The sequence below is a fragment of the Scylla paramamosain genome, chromosome 16, assembly GCF_035594125.1.
Source record: "Scylla paramamosain isolate STU-SP2022 chromosome 16, ASM3559412v1, whole genome shotgun sequence".
Classification (NCBI taxonomy): Eukaryota; Metazoa; Arthropoda; class Malacostraca; order Decapoda; family Portunidae; genus Scylla; species Scylla paramamosain.
The window spans coordinates 845001-869685 of NC_087166.1; the positions used below are offsets into that span (position 1 = coordinate 845001).

The 24685-nt window shown below is 43.4% G+C and overlaps 1 protein-coding gene across 1 annotated transcript in view; it reads right to left on the bottom strand.

Annotated features, from left to right (window-relative positions):
• LOC135107875 (cuticlin-4-like) overlaps window positions 1-24685 on the bottom strand; it is a 337646-nt gene that overhangs the window by 92335 nt on the left and 220626 nt on the right. The window contains exon 7 of the mRNA XM_064018221.1: window positions 6188-6222. Within this exon, the coding sequence (XP_063874291.1) occupies window positions 6188-6220 (33 nt within the window). The 5' untranslated portion in view covers window positions 6221-6222. The remainder of the gene's footprint in view (window positions 1-6187; window positions 6223-24685) is intronic.

Genomic DNA, 24685 nt, shown 5'->3' on the forward strand with positions numbered 1-24685 from the left:
CAAACACGTGCACAAATCATTCATACAAATCTGAAAAAAAATAAATAAATAAAAAAAAAATTAATGCCGCCTCGTAATATCTCCTCTTAACATTTCATAAAACACACACACACACACACACACACACACACACACAATCTTGGTCAGCACGTCAGTATCCTTCAGTATCCTTCAGTATCCTGCCAAACAATCCTTGACCTTCACTGCGTCCTTCACAAAGCATGATAAAACTATCCTTGTTATTATGCAGGTCCTTAGGGCGGCGGTGACCCTGATGGCGAGGAGGAGGAGGAGGAGGAGGAGGAGGAGGAGGAGGAGGAGGAGGAGGAGGAGGAGGAGGAGGAGGAGGCAAGGATGATTATGGGAAGATAGTTGAAGGAGGGAAGAGGCGTGTGGTGATGAAAGATATGGAAGGAAAAAAAATAGAATAAATAGATAAATACGTAAAAGGAAGGAATTGAAGATGATAATAAAATAAAGGAAGGAAGGTAGGATGAGTGAGATAAAGTAGGATATAAAGGGGGAAGGAATAGGATGAAGAATGGGGCATGGGGAGAACGAAAAAAAATGGGGAAAATAAAGATGGGAAGTAGGAAAGAATGAAGAACAGTGCAAAAAATAATAGGAAAGAATATTTGGGCAGGCAAAGACAAAAAAAAAAATTAAATAAAAGAACAGGATAAAGAATGGATAAATATATGAAAGACAAAAAATAAAAAAAAGAAACAAAGAAACAACGAAAAAAAGGGAAAGAAAAATGAAAGATGCTATTAATGCCACGATAAGGAAAGGAGAAAAAATATGAACTAGAAAAACACAAAAGAAAAAAAAAATAAATGCATAAAAATCAAGGAAGGAGAGAAGGAAGGACATGAGGGATATGAGAAGATAAAAGGCATACATGAAAAAGGAAGAGGAAGAAGGTAAAGGAAAAAGGGCGAAAGAAGTCAAAAGGTGAAGAGGGGACAGCGAAAGAAAAAAAGGAAGAGGACGAAGAAGGTAAGAGAAGGTAAAGAAGGGAAGGAAACAGAGAGTAAGAAGAAGAGAAGTGAAAGGGGAATAAGAACGGATGGAATAAAGAAGTGAAAGGGGAGAAAGAAAGAGATAAAAACAGAAGGAATGTAAGAGGAAGGGAATAGGAAGAGGTGAAGAAGGGGTAGTAAAGGGGAAGGAAAGAAGGAGTAAGGAGGGGGAGTAAAGGAGGGAAGAGGAGGGGAGGGTTAATGAGGCGTCAGGTGAAATTGCAGGCCAGAAAAGTCACGTAGATGAAGGTTACTTTGTTTTCATTTAGATTTTTCTTTGGCGCGCGCACACACACACACACACACACACACACACACACACACACACACACACACACACACACACACACACACACACACACACATCATCTAGGTACATATCGCTTGTATTTTATCTTTGTCTAATCACAGGTGAGGAGGAACAGGTGAACGTGATCAAGGACGACAAACTTCCTGTTAATGAGCTTCACACGCCACCTGCATTTGGTCTAGCGTGTTTCATGCAATTCTCTCGTATCCTCATATTATTTTTTTTCCTTCACATTTCTTTACATTTCTTAGACCACTGCCATTCAAACTTATGATTATTTTCACAGGTGTATCTTTTCCCTCTGCTATTTGCTTCTGTCTCATTCTCAAAACACACAACAGCTCATTGAAGTGATCAAGTAAATCTTTTCCTTATCCTTCTCAAGAGCACAGCCATTCAAACTCACGACTATGTTCACAAGTGTCTCTTTTCTCCATTACTTCATTCTCTCTCCCTTTAATAACTCACAGCAGCTCATTAGAAGTGGGCGGGAAAAGCCATAAAAGCGAGGTTAGGTTATGAGGGACAGGGAGCTATTTAAGAGTGCATCACCAGGTATCCGCAGTGACCTTGAAACCCTGGAAAGTGGAACGAGAGAAGGATGGGAGAAAGGGAAAGGAGAAGGGGAGAGTTAAGTGAGGTGAGGGAGGACAAAGCACGGGAATGTAATGGGAAAGGGGAGAGTTAAAGGCAGTAATGAGGGACAAAGGGTTGGTACAGAAAGGATAAGCCAGATAATGGGAAAGGGGAGAGTTAGATACAGTGATAGAGGACAAAAAAAAAGTGAGGAAGGGACTAAATACGATGATGGGAGACTGGCAGAAAGAGAGAAGCATGTAAAGGGAAAGGGGAGAATTTAATGACTGGCAAAGGGTTAGGAAATGAGGGAGTGCATAGAGAAAGGGAGAATTAGATAAGGTTATGAAGGACAAAGGGTGGGTGGGGGGAAAGAGACGCGATATGTAAAGGTAAAGGAAGGTTTAATATGGTAGTGAGGACAAAGGACTGGTAGGGAAGGAGAAAGAGTATGTAGTAGGAAAGTAGAAGTTGAATGAGGCTTGTCAAGAGTTAAGGAAAGCAAGGCAGGGATAGAATTTTTGTTGGGATAATAAGGTCAACTATTCTTTGATAAGATTCAGGTATGGTACGTAAACTGAGTACTTAAATAATAAATAAAAAAAAAAGAAGAAAAAAATCGTAATGCTAATTGATATGAATAAAAAAAAAAAAGGAAAGTAATTTTGGTATGAAGAGTAAATTGGGCACATAAAAAAAAAGGGGGAGAAATATTCATAATGATGATGGACATGAACAAAAATAAGATAAACCATTTTTTCATTCACAATTTTTTGGCATGAAAAGTAAACTGAAGAGAAAAAAAAAAAAAAAAAAACTTGGTAACATTAAATGATGCGCTGGGATGAAAGACGCGCCTCACATCTCTCTTAATGATGGTGAATACACGCAAATTACCTCACAATCTTACGACCTTGAACGTTTTCGCCGCGTAATGACGAGTCGGTTGAATAAAAAGAGCGAGAGCGAGAGAGAGAGAGAGAGAGAGAGAGAGAGAGAGAGAGAGAGAGAGAGAGAGAGAGAGAGAGAGAGAGAGAGAGCAAAAACAACGAGATGCACTCAAGGACAAAATGCACCAAAACAATAATCTGTAAGCGAAGGAAACCAATTACGCGATTCACCTTTACCTGGGAAGTGTAAAAAGTGAATATCTGACAGTCACGCTCCTCCCGGCCACCAGTCTGCTACAACACCGGGAGGAAAGCAGAACGTGAAGAAATAACGCGAAGTAACGCCACCTCTGTTACTTTTTTTGCATTTTTTTTATCTTAATCTTTTTATTATTAAGAATACATTGATACTGACGTTAGGAAAATACGATACTGAAGGATTTTCTTTCTTTCTTTATTTATTTTTATTTCTTACTTTGATTTTTTTAGCGGAGACGAAAGAAAAAGGAGAGTTTATTTACCGTACCACACACACACACACACACACACACACACACACACACACACACACACACACACAGGTACGCGGGCGAGCAATACAAGTAAACAACCGGAAGCGCCGCTAGGGTTTTCATCTCGGCTGGATTCGATAATGAGCTGCACATTATCCTAGCGGGCCTTTCAATATCCCCAGGTAACTGTGCGCTATTGTACTTCACTATACTTTTGACGCAACTGCTCTGAGTGGGGGGGGTGGTTAATTGCTACCCACTCCCTTTTGTTCATGTTCTGCTGCTACCGTTGTTATCTTTGCAGTTACTAATAAGACAGTTTACAGGACTCAGGTAAGTGATGTGATTGCGGTGGTGAGTGTTCTGTGGTGGATCTCGTGTGGTGGAGTGGTTGGGTAAGTCCTGGTGGTGTTGGTGGTGGTGTAGGCGTGCCAGTGACGGGAGTGTGAGAGGCAGTGGTGGTGAAAAGGTCATTATGTGGTGTTGTTCATGTATGTGTGATGTACGTGGGTGGTGTGGTGGTGGTGGTGGTGGTGGTGGTGGTGTCTTTGGTTAGTGCTTGTGATGGTGAATTTTTCGTCAATGGGTGATGATGGTAATGAAGAAGGAGGAGGAGAAGGAAGAGAAGGAAGAGGAGGAAGAGGAGGAAGAGGTGGAGTGGTGACCTTAGCGATACTGATAGTGATGGTGTTGTTGATGGTTGTATTGGTGGTGGTCATGGTGGTGGTGGTGGTGGTGGTGGTGGTGGATCAGCAGGTTATGGCTGTGTGGTGGTCGACAGGTGGTCAGCCATGTATATGCATTGTATTAATTATATTCTGGTTCCCCTTCTTCTGGATCAGTGGTGGTGTTGTGGTTTGTTCAAGGTGTTGTTATTGTTGTTGTTCTTGTTGTTGTCACTGCTGCTGTTGGTTGAGGATGTGGTGGTGGTGGTGGTGGTTCGTTATGGTGCGGTAAGTTTTAGAAGTGCTGTGGGAGTACTATGGGTGGTGGTGGTGACAATAGCGTAGTTGTGGTGAAGCAGTGCGGAGTGGTGGAGGAAAGGAGTAATATGTATAAAAAAAAAAAAAAAACAGGAATAATTAAGATATGGAGTCTGCAGTAAATGAGGCACAAAGGAGTGAGGAGGACTGGAAAGGCGGATGGAGAAAAGTGAAGTGGAGGAGTAGAAGCAATAATTGAAGAATTGTGGCAGAGGAGTGGACGGATAAGACGTTAACGCAGGAGTGGAGAAGAATAAGAATAATAATAAGTAAACAGCGGTGGAGGGAAGCTGGAGTATTGAAGTTAAGTTAGGTTAGATAAAGTTAGGTTAAAATTAGGTAAGGTTAAGTTAGATTAGGTAAGGTTAGGTTAAGTAAGGTTAGTTTAGGTAAGGTTAGGAAGAGCGGATGAACATGACAATAGAGGAGTGGAAAGTAACAGTGGATAGACAGCAGTGGAGGAAAGGTGGAGTAATGGCGTGGGAGTAGTGGAGTGGGAGGAGGAAGAGTGGGCGGGCATGGTGGTGATGGTGATCCGGCTTGACATTATTATTATTGTGGTGGTGGTGGTGGTGATGGTGATGGTGGTGGGAGTGGAGGTAAGGGCCTTCCAAGGGTACCGTTGTCCTCCCTTGGGCCCACGCCTAGACCCTGGAGCCTTCGCCGCCCACGCCCGCGTCCACGCCCTTCCCGTTGCCACACACTCCCCTCTACCACGTATTCACACGCCAATTGTTTCCTTTTTCCCCATCAGGAGTTGCGGAATGATTCCTTCAGATCGCAAGTAAAGCCACGGAGATATGGAAAGCTGAAATGTCTGACACGTAGGTTAATTTTTAAGGGAGTTTTTTTGCGTGGTAGTCGGCAAAGGGCGGGCGAGACGAGGGGCGGCGTGGCCTTGAGGTGCGGGCACTGGCGGTCGGGTTTTTTTTCTCGAGGGGTAATGGTCTGAATATCACAAAGTTACCACCCAGAGGAAGGAAACTTTGTTCTATTAATTCCTCTCTGCCTTAGCGCATTAATGGAGACGTCTGGTTATAATAATCAAGACTTGTAATGACATTTTTAAAACACGTACATAACATGCGCCCTTTGCCTGACCTGATTTCAAGACATTAATACAAGGAGACAATACGTGCCAAGTCAAATAAAACATCCTGCTTCCTATTATACCCCCGATTCACACTGCGTCATGCACGTAAATACCATGAGGGCCGCGGGGCATGCAGTGCCTGGCCACCTGTGAGTCATGCACCAAGAACTTCCAAGACTGACTTAAGGTGACACTCCCAAGGGCGCGACGGATCCTGGGCAGCGTAACTAAGACGACACGCTGAGGGGGTTTCTGTGTCAACGTTACGTATACTTCTCATTAGGCTAAACTCAGTGCCAGGTAAAGCAATTTAGACGCACACACACACACATACAGCTGCCTCGCTCAGCCCCAGTGCGACAAAAGCCCTTCCTCCCAGCCCTAGAGTCATTACGTAAGGTAGAAGCAATTAATCCTTTTCACTGTGTAATTTCAAGTAACAGTGGCACTCTCGCATCCACCTCTCACATATGACGAAATCTCTCCCTTCCATCCATCTGCTCCCTGACACTCTCCCTGCCAACCCTGACCCTTTTCCTGCCCTTCCCGTCACACTCTCGCCCCCGTCATGAAGCCGACACGTATCAGAAATTATAAAAAGGGTCTCTATGTAATAAAATACCAGGTAGCCATGTCGATATAGGGAGTGTAAGCCCAGTGAGGGAGGCGTGTGGGTTGGGTGTCTCAAGGCCTTCCTCTCTCCACACAACCTCGCCCCACCTCCACTCCTGGGCCCTCTGGATGCCTCCTGGCCCTCTTCGACGCCCACTCACTCAAAATAAGAACAAAATGGGTACTTACCAGGAGGAATATCGCAGCTGCTGGGGAATCCATGACTGCAAGGAAAGATAAAATACGTGAGAATCTTGCATGAGTGTGAAAGTGAGAGAGTATTCACTTCTTACTGCAGCGTTCACGTCACTACGAACACAAGGCCTCGTCTGCGCTTCCTTACCTAGTAAATCCACCGGGTTCTCTCACCAATGGGTCTCGTGACACCTTAGGACTGCATAGAACAAAATTTGGCACGACACGACTTGATTATCCAAGACAAATCGGTCGTGTTTCACGGAGGCTTACTAGACACACTCTCACTCCACCGCCATCTTGAACCCTCGCTGCCAGTCCGACATGGCGACCACCTACGCTAGACGAAAGTGAGCGACACCAGCGAAAATCTTCTCCTGCTCTTCGTACGTTCCAAAATGTACCGCACAAATACAACAAGACGGTAGTTAGGAACGGTGCCGCGGGAATGTTTATAACCTGTGGAGTCACGTATGTTGTGTCGCGAGTGTTGCCTTGGTGCCTGTATGGCGGGGACACACGGCGCCCCGCTGGACGGCTGGAATGAAAACACCGCCATGTGTTCTGTGTGTACATATGTGAAAACTTCCTAACGCTGGTCGCGGCGCCTCCCAGAGAGTTGGCAGCTGTTGCAAAAGTGTCAAATTTCGCTTTCATGAAAATCTACTTACGTATAAAAACACGAACACATTACAATGGTAACTAAACTGCGACGGGTAAAGCTCTAATATAATCAATGCTTCTTAAGGTAGCCATGTAAATGTAACTAAGTATGCTATCAGTACTTCTACAACTCCTGGTGCTGCGGAACATTACGTAAGACACATTACGAATAATGCCACTATCAAGACCTTTCAACTTCCAATTTCCTGCGCCCACAAACACACATAAGCAGCACACGTGGCATCAGCGTCCCGCCGCCCTGCCGCTGTTTGCTGATGACACTAATGGTGGAGAGGCTGGTGACGTCACGTTCAGGCTTAGCCAATCACCGCTCCCTGCCATGCACTCAGCTTGCATGGCACGTATCATCACACACGCCATCACGCAAAGGAGTTCCAAAAGCGACATAGGACGATGCACGAAAATAAATGAAACGAAAATGAAAATAATACTGAACAGACTAAAGGAAAATAGGTAAAATAGGTAAAATCAATTATTTCGTTACGCAATATAAATCACAAAGGGAAAATTTAATAAGAAAAAAAAAAGAAAAACTAATAACCACAAAAAATATATATAGATCATTTTAAAAGAATACAGATCGAAGAAAAAAGAATGATATAAATAGACTGAGATAGGAAATAGTTTTTTCTATCTATATTTATGCTAATTTCTTGCTGCCTCACCTTAAATAAATAAATAAACAAAATAAACAAATAAACAGATGAAAATATATATACATACATCGATAACTACAATATATTTAAGTAAACGAGATAAATAAAGTAGTTTAAGCAACGTGTGTGTGTGTGTGTGTGTGTGTGTGTGTGATGCAGGTCATCTCCCCTCTTCCTTCCCCTCCTCCCCCCCTCCCAACAAGTCAAAATAGGTGCGTGACGTGTACGGAACATGACCCGCACCTTTTAAGCCCACGCGGGACGAGCAACAAAGGGCAAACGTGTTATCCTGTCCTCGCTGACATTCTGCCGCTGCTCTTTGCCACCTCACCCCCCCTACACCCCCCCTAAATCCCCCACCTGCCATGTATAGGTGACAATTCCCTGCCCCCCACCACCACCACCACTGTCACCATCACTGTTCTATGTTGCTACCATCATCATCATCATTATCATCATCGTTGTTGTTATTGTCATCATCATCACGTATTTTGCAAGCTTCACTATCGTCATCATCATCTGCCATCACCATCATGACCCTCACTATATCACTACACCTTCAGTTAGCACCATTACCACACCACTAACTACACCACCACCACCACCATTACCCCAACACCATATATCACCACTACCACCATCATCATCCTTACCATTACCACAGCACCATCACCCTCACCACCATCATCACCACAACCATCCTTAACACATCCAGCAACATTATTACTCCACTACTACCACCAACACCACCACCGCCTACACCACCTACTGACACAGCAAGGCAACATCAAAACAACACCTGAGTTACCTAATTGGCAGACGTGTTTACCTTACAAATTAAAGGTGTCACAGAGAGTCAAACTGGCAATACCTACAGATTAGTTAGGAACAGACAATACCATCCATATCTGAAGCAACACAAAGAAACACAAAGGAAAAAAAAATGCCAGCAGACTTATTGACCCTCATGTGACACTTTGTAATGACTTACTGGTTCACTAATAAAAAAAAATAAGAGATAGTTGAATAGGATATTAAAAGATTAGCTGCAGTCCTAACCTAACATTTTTTAACATCCCCCTAACCTTTACAGTGACTCATACACTTTGCTCATATGCAGTTAGCGTTCACATAAGAAAAAAATAGAACGAAAATAAGTATTTTTTTTTTTAGAAGAGAAAATTATAAGGTTAGGAAGGAAAAAGGGAAGAGAGGAGCGGAGGGGAGACGGTGATGTGGTCAAAAGGAAGGAGAGAGGAAGGGCAGTGCGGTTAAAAGGAATGGGAGGGGGAGGAAGAGGGAGCGAGGAGGGAAGAAAGAGGCAGGAGAGGAGAAAGAAGGTATAAGAGGGAGGCACTGAAAGAGAAAAGTAGCAACAAAGGCTGTAATTCATCTTTTAAAATGGTGGTATGCATTGTGTGTGTGTGTGTGTGTGTGTGTGTGTGTGTGTGTGTGTGTGTGTGTGTGTGTGTGTGTGTGTGTGTGTGTGTGTGTGTGTGTGTGTGTGTTTAGGTATGCGTCTGTTGCCACTACCATGACGAAAGAAGGAAAAAGAAATATATAATGATGAAACGAAGGAGGAAAAGGAAGGAAGGCAGGGGAAGGACAAGGACGAGAATAGCATAGGACGAAAAGGAGAAAAAGAAAGGATAATAAAGGAGATAAACAAGACTAGCAGGTAGAGAGAAGGTGCAGAGAATAAAGGGAAGACTAAACGAGAAACAGAGAAAGAACGGAGAGCAAATGTTTGAAAAGAACGAAAAACAAAAATAGACGAAAGAGATCCTGGACACCGAAGCGCAGTAATAAAAACAGACAAAGAAAACAAGAAAATAGAAGGTACGACAAATCTGATAAACATGACCTAAAGATGAATAACACAGGAAAAAAAAAGTACAGAGGTGGTCAATAAACACACAAGTATAATACATGAAGGAGTGAAACAGAAGAGAACAACAATAGACAAGGATGAAAGGCAAATGTAAGTGAGAGGAGCAAACAGCCACCGTCATCACTCCTGTTCGCTTGACGGGACACAGCGCCGGAGTGGGGGAGGCAGGGACGCGGCTGTTTAGGTTGTGGTGAGTCGCTGCCTGTGTGCGGGAGACGGAGGAAGCTGCAGGGGTGTGGGAGGCGCAGGGAGGGAAAAGAAGGAAGGGGAGAAACAAAATGTCATAATAGGTAAGAGTATATCTACTTTTCTGGTATTCTTTATCACTCTTTACCATTAAAAGATCAGGACTTATGAGATTAAAGAAGACTGAGATAGAATTCTATGAAACTTTTTGGTGCTGAGACTTGGTGACAGCTGATCACTTGTCACAGATCGTTATTGTAAAGTATGGAATGCTGGGAAGTCTCAGTGGTATTGTCAGTGGTATTTCTCCCTCTCTCCAGAACACCGCCACCAGCGCAGACCACACCAGAGCTGCCAAGTTCAGTATCAGCAACACAAACAGAAAGAGGAAGAACAGAAATCTCTTGAAAATGGCTCTCTTCCTCCCTCGTTTTCGCCTCAATTGGGAAGCACCGTCCTCAGAGGCTGTCATGGTGGCCGAGGACCAGGAGGCGCTGGTGACGTGGAAGGGGCCGTGCACCTCTCCCTCCTTCGGGTAAGGGTACGGCAAAAACTTGTCCAGGCAATGTTCTGCCGGATGGACCACGACTTTTCCAGACTTGCTGGCGGGACAGCGCCACCACTCCACGGAATCCCGGGTAACCTGCTGCCCTTCCTCGATGTGATGCTTCCGCGACAAAGCGTTATCCATGGCCCTGATAAGCCGCACCTCCACGGACAGCAGGTTCTTGTAGGAGTTAGAGGCGGTTGAGGCGATGGAGGCGTTGCCGGACCCCTGCTTAACCGAAGTGTCGCTCTCGTTCACATGTCCCTTGGCAGCGAAGTTAAGTCTTGTACAAAATGGCATGCCCGCAACTTTTTAGTCTGGTAAATTAAAGAACGTTTTAATTCAGCTTCAAGTTGGAACAATAATTGTTCATCATCCATGTCATCCTCCTGCACCGCGGAGACTATCTTCTCTCACTATCTCACTATCTTCTCTTTCAATGTAAGGTTTTGAGCCCATTGTCTTCCAGATCTTTACAAGAGGAGTAGAAATGATGCTTATATTCCTTAAACATTTCTGCACGTCGTCTGTAGCTGCGCTTTTCGTCTCTGATGCTTTTACAACAACAACAACAACAACAAAAACTAACTACTACTACTACTACTACTACACCGCTGCTGGTACATCTCCTCCTCCTCCCACTACTACTTTTTCTAGTGCTGCAGCTACTTACTCTGAACTTGACCATAAAAATTGCTCATCTCTTTCGACATGATTTTCGCCACAACTGTCACAAGATCCACAATTCCTCGCGGTGGCGCTGGCGCATGGCTGCCACCGCGGGGCAGAGGACCAGGCGGGGCGGGACCGGGTGCAGGTGGAGTGCTCCTCGACCCTCCCTTCCCCCCACAAAGGACGCTGCAAGGACGCCACCGCAGCTCCAGGCAGGCAAGATGTTAGCCACACTTCCCTCTTGGTCAAAACACCTGAATTTTCAACGGTCTGATGGTCCTTTAATGCTTTCACGCCTTAATGTCCCAGCGCTTATAACCTCCACCTCTGTGTTGCCGCTCTGCCTTCCTTCATGAACAGTCCTGCTGCACACACGAAGCCTTTTATTCTCTAAGGCTCAAAGGAATAAATATTTGTTCATCGGGTTCTTTCATATATTTTCAGAGTCACTCACCATGCACACCAAGACAGCCAAACTGAAATTACATTAAGGGAAGCTGGGAGTGAAGGAGTCCCTCAAGGATACAATTACAGCTGTGGAATGCTGAGGGAAGGAAGGGAAGCTTGAGTGATGAGGTGACGTGGGAAGAGAGAAGAGTGAAGTTTTGAGAGACATTTTACATAAGGTCTGTCTTGGGTTACTCTACACCACACAGTCGCCTGTCAGGAATGTTTAAGGTAAGAGAAGCTTAAGTGATAAAGTATTAGAGACAGGGAAGGGACAGTGAAGTGTGGCATCGTTTTCTATTAGGAGTGCCTGTGAGAGGATTGCTGAGAATGGGAAAAAGAATCTATTTACATATACAATAGTGATTTAGACAATCTAGTAGTAGTAGTAGTAGTAGTAGTAGTAGTAGTAGTAGTAGAAGTAAGAGTAGTAGCAGCAGTAGTAGTAATAGTTGTAGTCCAGTTAGGATAGTTTCGTAACTCCTTCCTCTCCCTTGGTTTCATTTACTACATCTTCCTTTAATCACTCTATGTTCATGTCCGACTGTTTTACTTGCTAACGATGACCTTCTGTCTAATCATTTCATATCTTTGTCACCTGCGTCTTTCTAGTCTCCACGTGTCTTGCAGCAGCGGTCCTCACCACAACAAGGCCGGAGAGTCAGCATCATCCGCCAATTTTTGCCAATAGCCCTTATAAAAAATAAAGTAGTGAGCAGAGAATCTTGACCTTGACTGGAAAAGGAGACAATTCTGCACTAGTATTTCCTTTTGTGGTACTTATTTTTTCATATATACGACGGTTAGGACACTAAAGGCAAGAGGAAGCTTACACTGCTATCATCGTCAACTCCGTAATGATCCCTTTACCATCACCATCACCACCACCACTGCTACTATTATAATCATCAACACCATGACGATAATTCCTCCACACGCCAGTTGCAGGTGTGGATTACAAAGGGAAGCAATCACACATCTTCACACATCCTCCCTTTACAGCAGCACGTTTTTTTTTTATCTTCCCAGTCACGAAGGGAGGAGGAGCAGCAGTGATGGGAGTGATGACCCGGAAGGTGCGCCCACTCCTGACTGATGCCGGACCGTGTTTTGTAGTACAGGACAACACAGTGACAGAGTACACCCTACAAAACCATTAGAAGCCACGCAGCGTGAAATCAAACAGCTCAGCCACGGACAACCGGCGGTGTTTTTTGCATCAAGAAGGTCCCCCGTGATTCTGGGAAGTGTTCTCACGAGATTGACTTGTAACTCGATCAGACGGAAACTTTCTTATATTCTTACAAACTTAATCGCGAATCTACTGGACAAAAACTTAACCTCTCCGCAATTTTTTTTTTTTTTTACTTTTATCGGGCAAAAACTTTCCAACAAACTTTATTGTAATTTTATCAGACAAACTCCTTCTCATGAACTCAGTAACAGTTTCCTTGCACGAGAAGGAATATTCTTTCCCTCGGATGAAAATGATCATAATCTGCTAGTTTGTAATTTCTGGCCAATTTAAATCATTATGGCTTTCTTAAACGGGGAAACGTGATTTTTACAGACTTAATGTACAATAATTTAGCTTCCAGGGAAAATATTTCACGAATTCAAGTAGCACTTTCCCCCACACAAAAAGCTATTTTCAAAACGTTTGGCTGTTATACTTTCCTCCATTCATCCTTCCCTGGACACCTTGATGAGAGGGGGGAGGGGGGGATGGAGGATAGGAAAAAGCAATTCAGGATATAGGAAGCGTGCCGAAAACCATAAATAATTTCAATGCCTTATTCCTGTCTCAGTTTTTACACTTCCTAGCACAGCAAAGTCTTCCATCTTGACCTCAGAAAACCACCAAGATTGCAAGAAAACAGACCACATTTTTTGCGGCTTCGTCAAACATCCGCATTTATTTGTTTCCGCAAGAATGAAAACAAAAAGATTGAAGAAATTTAGTGCAGTGATCTATTTCCTTGTCTTATTTGCTTGTTCCTGGTTGAGAAGAAGACGACAAAGAGATTGTGAGCTCCGCCGCGATTCATGTTGCTGGTGGCACGGTGAGGTTACTTCTTCCTTCCAGTACTTTGTCAGCCAACTCGAGGAAAGATTATTTATTTATTTTTTTTCTTGCAAGTAAGTGGGGGGGGGGGAAAGCGATATTTAATTTGGTATTGATTAAAGATAGTATCACTTTTCCTATCAAACACACACACACACACACACACACACACACACACACACACACACACACAAGTACAATCATAACTATCATCATCAGATACTAATCCACTGCAGGACAAGCGCCTTCTCCAAGACTTAGGGCGAAACATTAAGTCAGCTACCACGCCACAGAAGCTTGAAGACGTCTTGATGGTGAGCCTACAGTGAGAAAGGTGACAAATCTCAAACTGATTCCACCTAGTCCAGGGTTCGAACCCGTGCCCTGTCGTCTGTGCGGCAAGAGAACTAACCTCTACATCACCGTGCCACAGAAGGGCGTCGAAACTTATGAACAAATAATAAGATAGAATAATAATAAAAAAGAAAAAAAAAAAAAGGAAAATCTATCTGAGGCAACAATTTCGCACAGGAAGTTGGACTGTCACGGTGATGGGAAGAGAAATACAAGAAAAAAAAAGAAAAAAAAAAAAAGCAACAAGGCGGAGCAGTAACATCTACCAGTGAACCTTTGAGAACCTCGTAAAAAAAAAAAAAAAAAAAAGGGCTCTCATATAGAAAATCGTGAAAGAGGAGGAAGGAGGCGGAAGACGGCTGATGGTGAGGTAATGGGCGGTGATTTAAGCGCCGCCCTTCCCCTCAGCACCAGCCAGAGACCAGAAATGACTGGTTGAGGGAGGGAAACAATCTGACGACGCGCCTTCCCCTGCCTCTCTCCTGAAGGCCACCGGGACGCCGCGCCGCCACTCTTTGGAGGCAATGACGCTTCTCTGTCCGGGATTGACTATCGAGTATCATCTTCCTCATTCCTTCTTCCTGTCCTCCTCCTCCTCCTCCTCCTCCTCCTAGATCGCCTTCCCTCTGCGCTTCACTTCCTCTTTCTTTTTGTTTTTGTTATTGTAATACGGTAAGTGCTGTTCGTATTATTCTTTTTGTTCTCTTCACCTTCTCTTCTTCTTCCTACTTCCCCTTTTTTGATGATGCAGTGTAGTTGTTATTTCTCATCTCCTTGTTTCTTCCCTTTCCTTCTTCTCCTCATCTCCTGCTTCTTGTCATCGTCCTCTTCCTTCTTGTTACCTCTCTTAATATCTCTTTGAAAGCCTTCCCCCTTTTTTTTTTTACTTTCTGTTGTCTATTTTTCTCGTCCACTTTCTTTTCTTTCTCCTTCTTTCTTTCTTGATGTTTCTCTTCTTTTTATCCTTCTTCTTGTCCTCCTTCTCCTCCTTTGCCTCACTCTTCATCTACTTTCTCCTAAGCGGTAAAGACTTTAAACAGCAAACTATGATATGTGTTTTTCGGTTGCCCGCCTATGCCTGGTTCCTGTTGCCTCTACCAGTCTCCTGCCTGTGCTCCTCTCCCCCCATGCTTGCTCTCCCTCGCTTCAAGGACGAGCAAGCACTTGTGACACGAGCATAATGGCGCCTCCAGGGTCGAGCCTCGCCTTGCATGAAGTAAAGCGCTCTGATGGCACGCCGGATGAGCTGAATGTTGAACGATCACGAGGAAAAAATAAGAAAATATACGATGATGAGGAATGGGGAGGGAGTTGGGGACGGGAAAAATGGCAACATACGGTATAGAGAAAAAAGGAAAGAAAACATACACTAATGTAGAAGGAAAATATGGCACAAGTGGATAATGATAAACGTACAATGAGGAAAAAAAAGACAAATATGGAAGGAGGTAAAAAAGAGGCAATTAACATACGAAAAATGAAAAAAATAAAAACACAGTCAATAACACAGGCGGAAAAAATGTCACAAAGGGAAGATAGAAACATATGATGACAAAATAAACACAGACACGGAGGAAGGAAAGAATGAATATGAATGTATGATGAAACCAAGCATACTCGTATATAACGAGTGAAAAAAAAAAGAAAAAAAATCACAAGATGGTAATGACGATACAAAGGAAATAACAAACACATACTGAAGAAGTAAAGAAGAAAAAAAGAGAGAAAAGGAAAGAACAGTGAAGTGAGGCAACGTTTTCTAATAGGAGTGGTTGTGAGAGGATTGCTGAGAATGGGAAAAAGAATCTATTTACATATATAACAGTGACAAAACTATACGAAAAAAAAAAATAAATAAATAACTACAGAATCCAAAAGCACAGACAGTGACTCATCATTTCAATAGCAGAAAAAAAAAACACTAAAAATCAAAGACAAAATTTTAGGATAGAAAATACTGAAGATGGAAAAAAAAGAAGAAAAAAAAAAAAACAACACGAGGACGACAGTGAAGAAAAAATCGTTTAAGAAAATAAAGACCTACACACACAAACACACACACACACACACACACACACACACACACACACACACACACACAGAGAGAGAGAGAGAGAGAGAGAGAGAGAGAGAGAGAGAGAGAGAGAGAGAGAGAGAGAGAGAGAGAGAGAGAGAGAGAGAGAGAGAGAACCAAAAGGAACAGAAGTAAGAAGTGATGATGGTGGCAGAAGGGACTGAGGCGTGAGGGAAGGAGGAAGGACGAAAAGTGGGTGGGAGAAGGGAGTGAGGAGACGAAGGGGAGGAAGGAGGGAGAGGAGGAGAGGAGGGGAGAGGATGGAGCGTCTTCGTCCCCGACCTTGAAGGAGCACCAGTGGAGGGAGACATTAAAATTCCTCCACCATTACTCCGTGACGAGAATATACGTTTTTTTTATTCCCACGCCGGACAGGATCTGGTTTCCATTCCACGTGACACGAGTCGAAGCAGCCCAACAACACACCAATACCCCGGACATGGATTCACTGGGTATCTTAAGGGCTTCAAGACTCCCTCCGGCTGTAAGTGTGCGGGAGTTACGTGACCCTGGTGCTGACGTGGCCTGGTCCGCACCGCCGCCAATGTAAACAAAGGGACAAAGGCCGTGACTCAGGTGTGGCCAGGTGCGAGGCAAGAAAATGATACGATACGAGGAGTGATGCTGTTTGTATCATCTTCAAGTACGTACCAGTGAACGATTCCTTAGACAGATAGTGGGCAGTGTTTTTTTTTTACGTGGATAGATGGATGGATAGACAGAGACAGGCAAACAGATAGACAGTGAGACAGACAGACAAACAGATAGCTAGACAAAGAGATAAGTATTATATAGGCAGAAATGAATAGGGATAGATAAATAGGAAGACAAAAAGAATAGATAGTTGATATGCAGAGAAGGAGAAGCAGAACACGTTGACTGATGAAAGGATGTGAGCACAGAAGGAAACAAAGGAAAAAAAAAAAAAAAAACAGCAGCAAGAAGAAAAGCAGTAAATTTGCAACGTTCAACAAATAAAAATGGAAACAGACGAAGAAATCAACAGACATCTTAATGACCACGACAGCACATGCATAGATTCAATAAGCCAGCATTAATTTTGAGTCGAGCGTAATGCCCCATCAGAATAATGACGACCTATGAAAATTAAAGAGAAAATTTCAATATCACCAACTAATCTAAAACCTTCATGCGTTGTGGATCGCTTGTGGAGTTTCCTGTGAGTCACCAGAAAGCCCTCATTATTTATCGACTTATTTTTAGGTATCACACAACTTACTGAATAGTTATAGCAAGAAAGCAAACCAGAAATTCGCAAAAGTCACAGAAAATTCACGCTAACCAAGATCTGCATTTTTCCCTTTTTGAATAATCCATGGGAAGCAGTACGTGTTTTTGCAAGAGGTGCCGTACAAACTTCAACAAAACGACAGCAACAATGTGACCGGTTTGCGAAAGGGTTGCCGCATCGTACAGGTGAGAGGAGCTGGTGATCGAGGTGCTGAGGCTTTGGTACGAAGTTGAAGGAAGTAATGGTTGTGGCGGCAGAGGGGAAAGTGTCCGGGTGAGGTAAAAAGGAGGACGAGGAGAGAATTGCAATGTTACAATAGTCTACGGGATTCATACGTACATTTGCATAATCTCTACCCACACAAGCTCTCTCTCTCTCTCTCTCTGTTCTTTACTTCCAACGCATTCATAAATATAACATTATTATTATTCCAGCGGGGAAGAAGACGTAACAAACTGCAGTCTGTACATTATTCTAATGACGAAATTTACATACACACACACACACACACACACAAAAGGAAAAACTAATTTACTTCCTTCTTTTGAACAGGAGGAGGAGGCGGTGGTGGGAAAAGAAGAACAAAAACAAGAACAAGAAGAACAAGAACAAGAAAAGAAGAAGAAGAAGAAGAAGAAGAAGAAGAAGAAGAAGAAGAAGAAGAAGAAGAAGAAGAAGAAGAAGAAGTGATGGTGCCATTCAACTCCTAACGTTTCATTGTAATATACTCTGCTTTCTTTGCATCTAAATATAAAAGCAAATTTCTTGATGAACAAATTACACACAATCACGATTCGAATACTGCTGAGAGATCCTCCCTTTCCTAAATTGACCCAGCGAGGAGACCTTGTGCTTTACCTGTCTTTCCACCAGTCCTACTATCTTCCTACCTCTTCTACTCAAAATTGTATCTATCCTACCTGCCTTCTACTTGTTATTCTTGTCTTTCTATCTGTTCTGTTTTGTTTTCTACTTCTACCTGACATTCTATCCTTCTTTTTTATTGTCTTTCTATGTGTCTTTCAACCTGTCTTCCTTTCTCTTCTATTTGTGTCTCTACACGTTTTCCTCCTCCTTCTACTCCTTCTGATGTAGATGCTGGGTCAAGACGCGGGGTGGCAGAGAAGCGGGGAGAGAGCGTGGATGCGTGGATGGGCTGGGTGAACAGGGAGTGAAGGGAGGGTGAAGTGAACGCGGTCCTACTTCCCTCAAGGCGTGAAGGTGAAGGTCAGCTTGTCTCAGGTGAAGGCAAGGTCAGAACACGTAGAACCACAGAGGTTGGGTGAAATGAAGGTAAGAGAGGCCAATCAGATTGTTAAGAGTACGTATTAGTGGAAGAAGAAAAAGAAAAAAAAATCTGTTCTTGATAACTTTCTTGTTTTCTTGGTCACAAATCTCACTCTGCCTGGTATGAGTATGCATTCTCTTCCTAGTCTCTTGTTATTAAATTATGTAATAACGAAATTTTCCTTGAGAGTTCCTTGTTAGTCTTTTCTTGTAATTCCACAAGGATTATTTACTTCGCTGGAGCATCACAAGTCTTCCTGTTGTTGGTTAATACAAGTATGTAACGTGGTCTTATTAGTTTGATATCTGAATGTTTTTTTTATTTTTTTTATTACAGGTTCATGACAGGAGTATTTACCTTCATCATCCAACACCTCTTACTTGATACTAATGTAGCTTATCCCATCAGCCTCGTGAGGGCCAGCAGGTCTGCCAGTGTTTGTTTTTCCTTTGTGTTTCCTTCATGTTCGGGAGCTGAGTTCACTCCATTCCGATATCATGGCATTATGGCAGCACGAACGCATTTCTCACCCTTGGGCAAACACCTTCCACATTCTCAGAGTCTTGCAGAAGCGGGAAACGTAAGGCCGTATGCTAAGTGACCTTAACCCTTTCACTGTAAGAAGGAAAAATTCACACCACTGAAAAAAACGACACCAAGAAAGAAAGGAGGTATAAAAAAAACAGGTTTTCAATAAGTACCCCGTATAATATGCAGAGGTGGTAATAAAACACTAACAAAATATCGCGAATGCTTTGCGAATAAGGAGACAAGTGTCAAGGAGCAGTGAAAAGATTAAGAGAGAAACTAGCAATGAGAGACTTAGGGAGGAGAGGAGGTGAGAGACAAATCAGAGCTGAGTGAAGAGTGAGAGAGAAGCGTAGAATGAACCGATAAACGTAGCAGCGGTAGTATGACGTCATGAGGGCGGGAAGATTAAGCACTAGTGTTATGAGGGTGGGCAGCAGAGACGGTACGGTGTTATGAGGATGGTAGGCAGAGATGGTAGCGTTATGATGGGAGAAAGGATAGCTAGCGTTGTGTTATGAGGGCGGGAAGATTAAGCAGTAGTGTTATGAGAGTGGACAGCAGAGACAGTACGGTGTTATGAGGGCGGCAGGTAGTGTTATGAGGGGAGAAAGAATAGCTAGCGTTGTGTTATGAGGGCGGGAAGCAGAGTTAGCACAGTGTTATAAGGGCGGGAGGAATGAATACGTTGAGTGTTGAAGGAGCGCCTCGCCTCATTTGAACCCGTAATGACAGAGTGTGAGGCAGCCAGGGTTTACGGCCTCGTCCATCATCTCTCGAGGGGCGGGGCGGGATTCCCTCTCAGAACCACGGCAGCGGGGGAGAGTGAAAATGTCCATCACTTCTCCCAGATACCAATGGACTTTTTATCAAGGGCTGTTTGTTGAAATTTCAGTGCTGTTGTGTTTTTTTTTTATTCTTGTCTTGGGAACGGTAGGGTAAAGAAATCGTGGGAGTGGAAAGGGAAAAATATCCGTCATTTCTAAACATATCTGCAGTCATATAACAACGTTCCCGATGTAGTTTGATTTTTCAGAACTAATTTATATTCAGATAACGTTCATCCTTCTCTTTAGAGCAATATAAAAAAAAGTAAGAAAACAAACCTTATCACCACCCAAAAAAAGAAAACAAGGAATGAATAAGTAAATAAACAATATGCATGATAAAACCTCCTTACAATTTGACTTCCAGGTATAGTTATAGATTTTTCGTAGCATTTATCCATCTATTTAGAAGAAGAAAGGTAAGTAGTGTAAGCTTCGCGTGGTGTCGGTGAGTCTTAGGCGGCGTGACGACTGACGGTCATGGCGGCAACAGGACCTCGTGGGACACAGGTATAATTGCTCCTGAACACGCGAGGCAAGACAAGGAGCAAGGGGCGACACGAATGGGAAAGGTGGGAGGAAGATGACAGAGAGAGAGAATGAGAAAGGAAGAGGAGGGACAGATAGACAGGAAGAGACAGACGGGGAAGAGGAGGGGCAGACAGACTGAAAGAGGTGGAAGAAAGAGAGGGGACAGATGACAGACAAACGGGGAAGAGGGACAGACAGGAAGAGACAGATAGGGAAAAAAGCGTCATGGAAGAGACAGAAGGAAAGGACAAGATCAATTGGAATAAGGAAAAAAAATATATATGAAAATTTTAGGGAAAGAGAAACTATGAAAGAGATAGAAGTAAGGGACATGTAGGCAGACATAGGAAGAATAAATATGAAAGAAGCAGAACTGACAATGAAAGAGACAAAAGGAAGGGACGGATAGGATTACAGGTAGATGGAAGACAGGTAAGGAAAGAGGAACAATGGAGGAGACACGACAGATAGACAGGAGAAGGGAGGTGACGCGGTAAAAGGCTGCTATCTTTGCTTTTCTCTGTAAAATGACGCAGGGAGAATTCATATAGATAAAAAAGAAATGCCGTTCTTTTTAAAACGCTGACCGCTTGATACAGGTTATGAAGCGACGTAATGCGAACCGTTGAAGGAAGAAAGGAGGTGAGTGTGTGAAAGGAAGAGGTGAGTGAAATGTCTTGCATGAGCGGGAACTGCAATGTAATGAGCACACTTTTAAACAATCCCAGCATTAATTAGTCACGCATCCATGACTTCAAATTTACCACTTTCAGGCATCACGCTTCTTGTTGCATAGCGTGATAAGACTTCTCAACTGTGACGACCAGAAACATACAAGACACGTAGGAAATGACCCGCCCCTCCATAAAACCTGTCTCGTGTATGACTTTTCATTTGACACTCTTAGGAGCCACGTGTTTTGTCTCGCTGCGATAAGAACTGGTCCACCTTTCTATAAGCGCTGCTGTTGTCGCGCCGTAGAGCACCATGGAAACGCTGAGAAATGGATTTGAAGACGGGGCAGTGAAAAAAGACCACGAGAGGCTTTTGAGGGTATGGAACCCCTGTTAGGACACACACTCACCGGACACCATTACCAATCAGACATAGACAGTCACCAAGACCCTGAGTATATTTTAGTCGGCCTTGACTATCCAACCTTTCACTATATTAAATCCCCAAAACATTTCCTTTCATTGTCATTATTTCCTCAGTAACCGTACAAAATATCCGTATAAAACCTGACGATTTGGTGTAATACAGACATGCGTACGTAAAAATATAGCTGACATTTGGATCGCCAGCACACACTGTCATAACTCCAGTGATCATCCGCAGCAGCTATGATTCCACTGCAGGACGAAGGCCTCCCAAAACTTCCACACACTTCACTTGTCTGCCGGTCTATTCCAGATCTATCCAGCTAAACTTTTCTCTCACGTCTCCATCCAGTTCCCTGTCTGCCCTGGCTTCCTTTAACCCTCCCTAGGCTGCCACTCTATAACCAAACAATGCAAAACTTGATGTAGAAGAAATAACCTTTTAACTACCGCGGCTTTTCCTTAAGCTTAATAATTAGGTCTGGTACAGGATTAGGGTAAAATTTCAAAAGACAGCAGTGGTAGAAAAGGAATGGTTGAATATTTTAACATTTTACATAAGACCACAAGAGAGTAAGGGAAGCTGTAATGAGCCAACAGGCGGTCCCTGTACTAAACATACCTATATCTATCATCCACATTCATAATTCGTCTAATCTTCCCTTAAAGCTTACTAATGACCCAACACTAACAACCTAAATACTGAATCTATTCCATTCACCTACCACTATATCTGAGAACCAATTTCTTCCAAAACTCTTATAAATCTAACTCTACCAAACTTGAACCTATTGCTACCTGTCCTACCTTGATTACTGAGCTTAGGGATGTCTCTGGTCTTAATTCACATCACTAAAATCACCAGAAGGTTAGACAAAGGAAAATAAATCACCCTTGACTGCCAATCAAAGAGCTAAGATGGGTAATTTCGATATACAAAACTTTAAAGAACCATATAACGAATTAATCAAGTTACGTAACAAATCAAGACGCAGTGCGGGTCTTCGTGTGGTTGTTCTTGCATTCCTCTCGGCTCACGTAACACAAGGATCTCTAGGCCCTTTGTCTTGGTGCTCAGTTTATGTCTGGCGGTCTGTGCTTGCCTCGCTACACCCGCCGAGTTAAGTGAAGCTGCCTCGCCGCCTTGTTGAATCCGTACATCAAAGTTTACGTCTGTGTCTTCCGCTCCGCCGCTCCCTTTGTGTGCAGGTTACTCTTAGGCCGCGAGCTGTGTGTGTGTGTGTGTGTGTGTGTGTGTGTGTGTGTGTGTGTGTGTGCGTGTGCGTGTGCGTGTGTGTGTGTGTGTGTGTGTGTGTGTGTGTGTGTGTGTGTGTGTGTGTAGGTTCCGCTCGCCCACAGAATAAGCACCGGCGTATTTGATATTAGCCTCACAAAAAAATAATAATAGTAAAATAAAATAAATAAATAAATAGAAAAGTAAGTAAATAAATAAATAGATAAATAAATAAATGCAATTAAATAATCAATAAAATATATAATCAAATAAATCCATAAGTACAAAAAAAAGTAAACAAATCGAGAAGACAATTTAAATAAAGCTAAAAAACCAACAAAAATAGTTCTTGTAATAAAAAAAATGTATACATTTCGAAAACGAGTAATGAATTATACGACATAAAGCTATTTTCAATTCTTTGTACGACTGTGAATGACACACACACACACACACACACAAGCATAAGAAGCGGCAAGGCAAAATTTTCAGATAACTATTTCAACGCATTAAAATCTCTGACGGCTATTAACAGCACGTTGAAGTCTCCTGACGGAAGAAAGAAGAAGAAGAAGAAGAAGAAGAAGAAGAAGAAGAAGAAGAAGAAGACAAAAAAGAAAGAAAAAGAAAGAAAAAGAAGACCGTGAGCGCGATTCCTGGCTTTCATAATCAATCAGAGAACAATTGAAGACCCAGCCAGACTATCGATAGAAAACGTAAGGAACCGCCGGGTCGTGGGAGTCGCGGGGAAGTGAGGTAAGGCGAGGCAGTGTCTTTCCTCTCAGTGTCAAGGTCGGGGCGGCGGCGGGCACGGGCACCATCAGCACGCCCAGCCATAGCAGGTCCTCGCTGCCACCCACGCACGGCACACAGGTCGAGGAACACAAGTAACCTCAGAGTACGGGTTTTCAGTGACTGGGAAAGACAAGAATGAATTTGTAGCGGTATGTTTTCAGTTCTAAATGATTATGTATTGCTGAGATTTTTGTCTGTTGTTTTCACTCTCCTACAAGCATACTGGACCGATTTTGGGGTATAACTAACACTTTTCAATACGGAGTAGTTGATAATCTCACTGATGTATCACGAAATGTCAAACGTTCCGATTAGATAAATGTTAAAATGCACAAATAACTGAAAACAAGATCACGTACACAGCATTTTGGCCTTACAATACGTGACTTCTTTTTTAATAACTTCCAGTGAAAATAGACGTAGAAAAAAACAAAAATCACGCAGGAATCACGACGCGGAGGAGCACAAGACGAGACGGATTTCAATGTCAATGTCAACAACCCTTCCAGTCACACGCTAAACTTTACCCACAAAACTCAGCGACACCATCAAAGTTCCTTCTTCGCACCTCAAGTCACCACGTTAATCCTTCAACAATCCTGGAGGCAGCCACGGAACCTACCTCACTGGTGTGCTCGCTGGGCCCCGGCTGAGTGAGTGAGGGTGGTGGGCGGGAGGGCGAGAGGGCGCGTCTGCACTCCGCGGTAATCACAGCACCACTGGCTCCACCTCCCCGCCTCACCCAGAGTTTTACCGACTCGGGTACACTCTTCATAGCCCTCACGCTCATCCCGGCCACGAGGAGAGGAGGAAGAGGAGGAGGAGGAGGAAGATATATGGTGAGGTGAGCATGAAATTGACGAGGAGAAAGGAGGGCCATAAGAACCAGGGGAAGAATAAGAAGAAATGAAAGATGCGTAATAATCTGAACTAAAACTACAAAGAGAGAGAGAAAAAAAAAAATCATGGAATGCAAGAGTAGTAAGATAATAAATTGCGAAGAAAACATGGAAAATTACGGAACACTTAAACATTCAAACTGGAGATAAAGAAAACGAGTGATGATGATGATGATGATGATGACAACTACAAGGAAGATCAGGAAAAATAGGAAGGTAAAAGAGATCAAAATTTAATAGAAGGATGGAAAGAAAAGAGGATGAGATGGGAAGCAGAGAGGAGGAGGAGGAGGAGGAGGAGGAGGAGGAGGAGGAGGAGGAGGAGGAGGAGGAGGAGGAGGAGTGAGGCGGGAGGAGGCAATGCCCGGGGAAGGTCGTTTGAGGCTTAGTCAAGCGGGGATGGAGGGAACTGAGGACGCTAAAAACTCCCCGCTGTTCACGGCTTTTCCTCCACCGGCAGTG